General features: G+C 51.1%; 1 protein-coding gene across 4 annotated transcripts; it reads right to left on the reverse strand.

The window, feature by feature from the left end:
- LOC124478676 (guanine nucleotide exchange factor DBS-like) lies at window positions 1–9563 on the reverse strand. Of its 4 annotated transcripts, XM_047037030.1 has the most exons (12): window positions 9313–9563; window positions 8572–8795; window positions 7909–8001; window positions 6623–6701; window positions 6473–6527; window positions 6245–6342; window positions 3369–3455; window positions 2670–2771; window positions 2179–2288; window positions 1781–1896; window positions 1183–1256; window positions 1–236 (listed from the first exon to the last, which is right to left on the reverse strand). In XM_047037030.1, exons 2-12 carry the CDS (start codon window positions 8683–8685, stop codon window positions 145–147), a joined length of 1020 nt encoding a protein of 339 aa, XP_046892986.1. In that variant the 5' UTR covers window positions 8686–8795; window positions 9313–9563; the 3' UTR covers window positions 1–144. The 4 variants fall into 4 exon arrangements, with proteins under 4 accessions (XP_046892986.1, XP_046892987.1, XP_046892989.1 ...); XM_047037031.1 differs by lacking the exon at window positions 2670–2771 and having other exon boundaries at window positions 9313–9556; XM_047037032.1 differs by lacking the exon at window positions 1183–1256 and having other exon boundaries at window positions 149–236; window positions 9313–9552.
- Between the last annotated feature and the right edge of the window lie 70 nt (window positions 9564–9633).

Consider the following 9633-nt stretch of genomic DNA (forward strand, 5'->3'; position numbering starts at 1 on the left):
CCCCCCCCCCCCCCCCCCCCCACCTCTGAGACATGTAGTTTATTGTGCAACACTGGCTCGGAAGCATTCGGATGCCATTCCTTATCAGGGTTGTTCCGGCATGTTCCAGAGAGTTGGTCGAAAAGCTACAACTGACGGCCATGTCTATCTGCTGTCCTGGGACACGTCTCCCCACGTGCTGGCGTCATTATCATCTGAGTCAGAAAGCGCCGCCGTGCACAGGTCACTGAAGATATCTGAGAGAGGAAGAGAGGAGGGAGAAGACAATTAGACAAGGATACACAGCCTACTCAACAGCTTTGTATTGAGCAGCACTGTAATGCCAAGCAACAGGCGGGAAGGGGACAGGCAGAACAGGGATCAAACGGGTCAGTGTGTTTAGAGAGGGAGGGAGGCTTGTCTAGGCAGCCATAGAAAAACACCGGAAACCACACGATGCATTTTTTATAGGAGTGTTTACAAAGGTGAAACCAAATATTGATCGAGATCAATATCGGAGCGGAGTGCCTCCGTTTGACCTTGTGAGGACTGCAAACCGTGAATGACGAAAAGGGAGAACTTAAAAACACGTTTTTTTTTATGTTGGGGCACGTGAGGTAAGCTTCTGAGAGGAATCTGCCAAACGGCTCAAGCATGAAACTCTGTCCTCCACGAAGGCAAGATGGGATTCTTATTCAAAGTGGAAGTAGTGAAGAAGAGAGAGAGAGGAAGAGAAAGAGAGATATGCAGACAGAAAGAGTGGGAAAGAGAGAGAGACAGAGAGAAAACGCAAACCAACGGAACAAGATCCGACCACTTGTTTGGAGGAGGACAGAGTTCCAGGAGAACGGACCAGCCAGCTCTCCTCAGGCTCCAGAAAGACGAGTGAGGGAGGGAGGAGAGGGAGGCGAGGAAACGGCAAGCATGCGCTGGATGACCTCATGCTCCGCTCCTTACTCCCCTGACACCCTAACCCTAAACCCATCCACCACCCCACCCTTCCTCCCTCCCTCCCTCCAACCACCCATCCCTCCCTTCATTCCATCACCCTCCCCAAGCACCCCACCCAGCCCGCTGGGCCCAGGTGAAGCTGCGGTGAGGCCAGGGTGTGAGAGAGTGCTTTTCGGCCTGGTCTGGTGGGTGGGGGTTCTGTAGTGGGAGGGGGTTAGTCTGGGAGAATACCAGTGGGACAGAACAAATGACCTCCATCTGCTGCTGCCTGCAGAATGCTGGGTGGAACCAGCCCTGTCTTCTCTGTTATAAGGTTCTTGACTAGCCTAGAACATGAGAGAAGAACGGACTTTAGGGGAGCGACTGTGTGCGTGTGTGTGTGTGTGTGATTGTCTTAAAAGGCTCTTGTATCTGAATGCGAATGTGTTTTACGTTGCTTTGACTAGGGACATACTAGAGACCCCTTTGTAGGTGGTGAGGGCAACTTCTCAGACGGGTGGATAGATACATACACGCGTACAGACACATGCACACAAACACACATGAAGATCCCCCCCCCGCACACACACACACACACTCAGAAACACACACAAACTGAAGTTCTGGAGCAGTACTGCAAAAGGGTCCTCTTAAGAGAAAGGAGTTTTTGTGAGAGGTTAGAGCCAGATGATACAAGATGGTTTCTGAGGAGGAATGAATGAGGGGATCATTATTTGAAGCATTCTTCACGAGCAGCTCGTCTCTGTCGGGTGCCGTATCTGAGTGGGACCTGCTTGCGTGACATGGTACCCTCATGGATCCCTCACGACCATTGTGCCCAGCCGTGAGGAAGGTCTACTTCCTGTCTCACCAGTGGCCGTTCTCCGCCTCCTCCAGGAACTGAACCAGGTCTCCAGACTCCAGAGACAGGTCTTGGGTCGTCCTGGACTCGTACGTCAGCTGGACTCGAAAACGATTACTGTCGCCCTGTAGCAAAAGGAGGGAAAGAGAGAGGCATAGACAGATGCACAGAGAGATAGAGAGAGAGAGAGAGAGGGAGAGAGAGAGGGAGGGAGAGAGACAAAGAAACAAAAGAAAAAAGATGATGAATGTAATTCATCTTTGAGTGTAAAACAGGGCAGTACTGGACAGGCTTGCTGACTGCAGCTGTACATGATTCATCTGGGAGTATTCCTTCCCCTTTGTGATGGACTAACAACAACGTTGGCGGCGTGATGGAAAAGAAAGGAATTTGATCAGCCGACATACATTCTTATTGTCCTCCTCTCCGTCGGAGGAGTTGGAGAGTTCTTCTGCGCTCGATGGGATGGTCTCAAAGTCTTCCGTGTCCATGGACGGCAGCCGACGCTGTGTCCAACCTGTAACCACAAGCCAGGGTGTCAGCTTTCAGTTCCACACGCTCACATCCTGTACGATGCCTCCTTCAGGTCGACAAAAAGATTTTGTGGCAGAAGAGAGAAATAATGACCTCAAGAACAGGGATGACCTTTTTCAATTCAAGGGAAATTCTCAACATTTTGTTGAATACTTTTGCAGCACAAAAAGCAAGTACCTACAGTAAATAACACAAAACCCACAAATCACTGATATCCCAACAGATATCAAACATGACAAATACCCCAAACTCAAAACACTGAAGTAAAATAACCACCAAATCAATGACCCACGCAATCAAGCTTTAAAAGAAAAAAGGTTTTCACGGAAACGAAACAAACAAAATAAACAGACACCCTTCACACCTTTCTGGTTAACTGGCTGGGACGTGGACCTGGGTACCGTAGGGGCAGCGACTGTGCTGCCTTTACCCTTCCCGGCCACCGGGAGCGCACCGCGCAGCGTATCTGGGAGAAAACCAGCTCTTTACAATCACTCTGTTGTTCCTCAGAGACCCCCAAAACCGGACAAGACACAACGTACTCTCACAACACGACAGCAACACAACACCTCCATGTCATGCTGGTCATCTAGACAGACGAGCCTTCATCATCATCATCATCATCAAAAACAACTTAATCCACAGTGACCATGGCATCAGACAATCAATACCATTCAACAAAGACAAATTCATGTGCGCACCAGACAAAGCAAGTCCCCGGAAATCCCCATGCTCGGACGGATTTTCTATTTACACACACCTAGCATGCGTGACGGCCAGTCAAAACAAGCGACACACACACGAGACGAACGTGCGCACTCTCTGAACAAACGAGTCGATCCACGAAGACACGCGAGCAAGCGCACATGCATGCCACATGTATAGTCATCCAATTACACACGCAACAAAAAAATCACATTCCCACCCACCCACCCACCCACCCACCCACGCAGCAAGACTCGAAATACCTCCCGGAAAAACACATCACAGTAGCCCCGCCCCGTTCAGGCCTCGCATGCTAAGAGCCATCCGTGGGGGCTGGAGGAGAGGATTCGGGTCGTACCTTCGTAACCAAACGGCGTGGGATCGCTCTTGATCTCGTGCCTCTTGGTTTTGACACTAGCCGTGAGCGGACCTGCCGTGAGCGGACCTGCCGCGAGGGGGTTCAGCGGGAGGAGAGCAGGGGAGGAACAGAAGGAGGGGGAAGGGTTAGGAGAGGACCACAGAACCTTGGCTGTGGAGGTGTGGGAGTCAGAAGAAGGTGGAGGCGGTTTGGGTGATGTGCTTGCGGGGGGTGGTGACGAGGCACTCCGCCCCGCACACGGGGCGAAGTTGTCGCTTTTCCGTTTTCGGTGGTTTTTTGGACGGCCTCCGATGGTTCTCTGCCACGTCAAGAATGTTTGAATGAAGGGTGGGTGGAGATTTCAGGGTGGGTCTTATGGACCCAGGTATTTCCTGTCAGAACAGGAAGAGATCAGTCACCTACTGAAGACTTCACTCTCGGGCTCTCTCGGGCTCTCTTTAACTCGCTCTCCCTGTCTCTCAGTCTCTCTCTACCACGGCATCCCTCTCTCTTTTTGCTTGGCATTGACCACTTATGGTGGTTGTGTTGACGTGGAGGGATGAATAGCTAACAGTAGATAAAGCGAGAGTGGATGTATTTGCTTTTTGGGTACGTGAGAGAGTGTGTGCGTGCGTGCGTAAGTGTGTCTCGGGGAGAGACAAGCGGAGGAATAAGGGCCAGAGATATCCAGAGAGAGGAAGAAAGAGAGACAGAGTAAGAGTCAGATGGAGAGAATAAGAGAGAGATTAGACAGGAAGAGGGGGACAGAGAGAGAGAGAGAGAGAGAAAGAGAGAGAGAGAGAGAGAGAGAGAGAGAGCGTAGGAAATGCGCAGAGGCGTAGAGCAGAAGCGAGTGGGTGACTCGGGTACCTTTGGTGCGTCTGGCTGCAGAAGAGGAGGTGATAGAGGAGGCTAGAGAGAAGCGGCGAGGCACTTCCGTCTCTTTAATCACAGGCTCTGAGGTGAGAAGCATAGGGAGCAGGGAGGGGGTCAGGGGTCAGAGAGAGCGAGAGAAAGAGAGACAGACAGGCAGGCAGGCGGACGGTGGGGTGGCTGGGGGGAGGGACATGGTGGGGCTGGTTTGTCAGCCGGCAGCGTGGGACGGACGAATGGCCACCGACGGGAAGTAGGGGAAGGGGCAGGATGACAGGGGGGTGGATGATGGAGGGAGCAGGATCACGGGGGGTGGATGACAGGTTGTAGGGATGATGGGGGTGTAGGATGACAGGGGCAGGGGCGGAGTGAGGAACATCCGCAGCTTTGGCTGACTGGGACGACACGGGGCGAGGATGACGTCGCCATGGGAGAGGGATGACATCCGTGCCGGTGGGGATGAGGGCCGCGGCGCCGTCGTGACGTTACCTGAGGGGAGGGACCTCCGGTTGGAGAGGCCTTGCAAGGTGAAGCGTTTCCTAGCGTTAGCGGTGGACTGAGGGGCTGAGGCGTCGGCTGGGAGGGAGAGGGAGGGAGAGCAGGTCAGTAAAGGAGGAGGACGCCCGAGAGGGACGAGGCCAGTGAAAAGGGAGGAGGCAAGGGAGGAGGAGGAGATGGAGGACAAGGAGGGAGAGCAGGTCAGTAAAGGAGGAGGAGGTGTGGGAAGAGCAGGAGGACAGGGGGGGGGGGGAAGTGAGCAAAATAAGAGGAGTAGAGGGAGGAGAAGAGGGAGGAGGAGGGGGAGGAGGGGAGCAAGGCAAAGATCAGGAGGATGAGGAGAGGTGAGGAATGTAGACGAAGAAGAGGAGGTGGTCGAGGAGTCTTGCGGATGATGAATGCAGCCAAGGTGGGGGGAGGGGGGGGTATTTTGGAGGTCTGGTGTCTCGGACACACATCGCTTTCTGCTTTGTGAAATCTGACCTTTCACCTTTTTGTGGCACACACACACACACACTCCAATACAAATGTGGACTCCTCCGACAACATGGCACACACACACACACACACACACTCCATCTCAGGGACAGACCAACCCTGTCATGAATCCTGTCTCAGATGAAACCCACTCCTGACCAGTCCAGCCAGACTGTGGTGTCATGGCCGCCGTGCCATACTGCTGTCACCACACAGCACTAGGGATGCACCAAATCCACTGGTTAAGATTCGGCCAAATCCGAAACCGAATACCGAATCCTACTCCCACTCTCAGTCCATTAACACAGTAAACACATTAATGAGGTAAACAACGTCCACAGCAGTGTATTGTTATTTTTTTTACTGTAAAAAAAAGAAGAGGCCATAGCAACACTATGCCGGAGGGAACAAGGAACAACTATTTTGACAACTACCATATGCCTATCTCAAGATCCAACCAATATCCAAAATATTGGCCTTTTAGATTTCTTGAATTTCTTTCGGATGTTTCATACTCAAATGTTTTAACAGTGGATATGCTGTTGTGTATTGTTTAGGGTCCTTGCCACCACGAGACAAATCGGCGTTGTAAATTGAACATGTAGCTCGACTTGAATCGCCTTCTTTCGACTGAAAGTACTGCCAAACAACACTTTTTCTGCTCACGAGTTGCATTTTCACTTTCTCTCAGCCTACTGCATTGAACGGTCCACCTACGTAAACACCTTCCTGTAATCAACGGCCGCGTCATTATGTCGACTAGCGTAGCGCGCGTAGTGCAAGCGTAGGGTTTGGGTTCGGTGGAAAAAAATTATACGGTTCGGCCGAAACCGAACCCCATCAAAAAGCCCAATATTCGGCCGAATCCGAAACCGAATCCTGGATTCAGTGCATCCCTACACAGAACTGATCAGCTACGATGCCACCAGCTTTAAGTCCCTCAGCGAACAGACACAAGTTTGGTTTATCTGGGACCCATGTTCCGCCAGGTCAAGGGCCTGACCTCTGGCAAGGTCATGAACTCTCACCTCGTTTCTGTCTCATGTTGGGGCTGGGGTTGCTCTTCCTGAAGCCCGTTTCGGGGCTGGACGAATCGGATTGCCTCAGGGCCATTTTACGCATGTTCCTGATTGGGGGGGAGTTCATCTTTAGTCTCAGGTCTTTGGTCTCAGCCAATGAAACGGCGGTGCATTCACAGAATCGATGAGACGTATGTATTGACTAGAAAGTGGAAAAGTTGCAGCTCCTGGCTTTACCTCATGGGGGCGTGGTAGATGTTCTCTGAAATCTTTTGGTGAAGCTGGCTCGCTTCTGGGGAAAGATGACAGAGAGCTGTTTGAAAACGGATTAGTGTGTATGTGTGTGTGTGTGTGTGTGTGTGTGAATAGAGTAGGATTGTACTATACCTCTGCATGCCTCTAGCTGGCCTGTTAGAACTTTCCGGATCTCAGACACCCACATGTTCTTCACATCCATAGAGGGAGCCTGGATGGACACACACATAGGCAAGGCACGTTTATTTGTGTAGCACATTTCAACAACAAGGCTATTCAAAGTGCTTCACATAAAACCATTAAAAGCATCAAAACAGAATGCCAAAGAAAACACGATCTTAAAACAATTAAGAACATTCAATAAAACATTGAAAATAATCAAAAGCAAGAAATAAAATAAAAGTTGCAGTGCAGTTAAAAAAAATAAAAATGCAGGAGTGAGATGCTGAAATGTATATCCTTGAATCTGGTACAATTAAAAGCAACAGCAAACGGTAAAGTCTTCAATCTGGATTTAAAGGAGCTGAGGGTCTCAGCAGACCTGCGGCTTTCAGGGACCTTGTTCCGGATATGTGAAGCAGCAAAACTGAATGCTGCTTCTCCATGTTTAGTTCTGACACATACACACACAGTGTGGGAAATGAAGAATAGGCATCTGCCCTTTTCAATCCTGGTCCTTAAGGACCCCCCTGCCCTGCATGTTTGAGATGTTTCCCTCTTCCAGGGCCGTGTGTCACGTGTGTGATGTGTGAGTTTTCGTAACATGCTGTAACAGTCTGTCCAAGTAAATGTAGTGTCTCTTGCATGTCAGTGAACTATCTCTGGCTCTCACTAACTCTGTCTGAGGTGGTGGGGGTCTGGTGGTCCGCGATGAGTGAAACGAGTCAGTGACAGAGGAAAGACACTGGAGGAGAAATGGCAGAACGTAGGCAAAAACTACTGGGTACTTTTCGATTTTTCCAAAAGAAGAGTAAAGATACGATTCTAGCTTGTAAAGAAACGTATGAAATTGCCTGTTGATTTATGATATAATCGGATTTGGCACCTACAGTCACGCTAGCAATAAGTCTAACGTAATGTTGCCATTACAAAAAGCTCCAAAAACTGTATTTTGCACTCAAATGAATGCAAATAATTTTTTTATCTATGTTTCGGTAAGCTGAGGTAAAATTCAACATACTTCAGATGTGATGTTGGGTTTGGGCTAAGCCCCGAATGTTAACAACGTGTGTCTCCCTGTCCCCTTCCAACACACCTGAATGGGTCATTAATGAGCTCTGTGGACGCCTGACGGATAACGACCCCTTCGTTTGAATCCGATACCACTAGCCTCTCATTTCTGGTGAGCAGTAGTTGTGTCCGAACAGGATTGGATGGTATCGAATGGAAGGGAACTGAACCGACGCAGCGACGCGTACCTGGATGATGTAGACCTCCTCTCGGCCGTTGTACCACACCTCAAACTTCTTGATGTCTCCTTTGACGTTCTCGGTGATTCCCACGGCGCTCATCTGGGGACATAAGAGGACAATGGAGCCGGTGTCCCTCTCCCGGTCTGAGGGACCATCTCTACCTACAGGAGGGGGGTTTCCCCTCGTAGACGGCTAGCCAGCTCCGAAGAAGGCTCTCTGGGCTGTGTCCGTGGGAAGCGGAAAAACCTTATCTTCAAGGTTCAGGTTAAACCGTGATGTCAAGGCCATTGTGCCACGTGTGTTTTTGGCGCTCCAATTGTCTGTCTCTGTCAAAATGAGTCATTACCTTACCCCCCCCCCCCCCCCCCCCCTCCGCGCTCTCTTTCGACTCTTCGGATGCAAAAGGTTGACCCTCTCTCTTTGTCCCCCCTGTCTTTGGTCTTGCGTTATGAATGTGCAGTGGCCCGGTCGCGGAAGGAAAAAATTCATCACCGGTTCCTCTGGAAAACAAACATCCCCCTCCCCCACCCCCATATCCCCCCGTGAGGAAAGTGTGCCCTATCATCATAAACCTTTTCCTTCCTGCCAGCTAGGGGGACAGATGAGGTGGGAATTCCAAGGGTCCATCCCCCCCGCCCCCCGCCCCCCCGCCCCGCCCCACACACGCACCTTGAGGGAGTGCTTGAAGCCGTAGGAGGGGGTCTTGTCGTGGCTGTCGGCGGTCTCCTCCCTCCTCTTGCAGAACAGCAGCATCTTGTTGTACAGGAACAGGTGCCTCTGCATGGGCTTGAAGCGCGCCAGGTCCTTCACCTTGCTGTGGCCCCCCGCTTGTGGTCCGTCCACACGTTGAACGAGCCCTGCATCAGCAGCTTGCCCAGCTCGCTCAGGTTCCCCTGAGAGGGGGGGGGGGGGGGGGGGGGTTAGGAAATGAGGTGTGGAAATGTAGGCAAAATGTGCGTCCGTCAACGAGGCGTCCGCGCGTGTGTGTGTGTGTGTGTGGGACGAAGAGACACACACGTCTGTGTCTCTTCCTCCCCCCTGCTCCCCCTGGTTTGCATTTGGTCGTCTGACTCACGCATACAGCTTTCCTGTCTGGCAACATGTCATTGTTTCTATCCCTTGCAGATCAACCCACGCAATTCCACTTTCTCTCTACCTCTGTCAGTCTCTCTCTTTCTTTCTTTCTTTCTTTCTCTCTCTCCAGTCCCCCCCACCCCCTCCTTTTTTCGCTCTCCTCTCTCTCCTCTCTCTCCTCTCTCTCCTCTCTCTCCTCTATCTCCTCTCTCTCCTCTCTCTCCTCTCTCTTCCAGCACTCTTCTCAGATCTCCCCTGCAGATGTCGACAGTCAGATCACGAGCCAAGCGATTCTCCCCCGACCTCTAACCCCTGACCCCTGACCCATGGACTGACCTCAAAGCCTGTGATGGCGATCTGGTGCATGGAGTCGTTGACCGACTTGATGATGTCCAACATGGTGGACAAGGCCTCATCCAACTCCGCCGTTCCCTCGCCGCTCTTGCTGCACTTCAACATCTCCTGTAAGGATGGAGGCAGTTGCTCATGTTAAGAGACTACATTTCCCAGCAGTTCCAGATGGATGTATTTTGTATTGAGTGTAACTATTGTGTATTTATACATATATACAGTATCTATATATTATTTTTTTAATTGTTATCCTTTTTGGATGGAGGTGGGGTCATGGCATATTCCGGAGATGTAAGAGGCATTTTA

This window comes from Hypomesus transpacificus, chromosome 16 (assembly GCF_021917145.1).
Source record: "Hypomesus transpacificus isolate Combined female chromosome 16, fHypTra1, whole genome shotgun sequence".
NCBI classification, from domain to species: domain Eukaryota; kingdom Metazoa; phylum Chordata; class Actinopteri; order Osmeriformes; family Osmeridae; genus Hypomesus; species Hypomesus transpacificus.

What these genes read in the sequence shown, in the direction of transcription:
- LOC124478676 (XM_047037030.1), bottom strand. Translation starts at nt 8,685, where the DNA reads ATGCAGAGGCACCTGTTCCTGTACAACAAGATGCTGCTGTTCTGCAAG. An exon ending in ATCTACCACGCCCCCATGAG is followed by an intron (nt 6,343 to 6,472) that starts GTAAAGCCAGGA and finishes CCCCCCAATCAG; the next exon opens with GAACATGCGTAAAATGGCCC. An exon ending in CAACATGAGACAGAAACGAG is followed by an intron (nt 3,456 to 6,244) that starts GTGAGAGTTCAT and finishes CCCTCGCGGCAG; the next exon opens with GTCCGCTCACGGCAGGTCCG.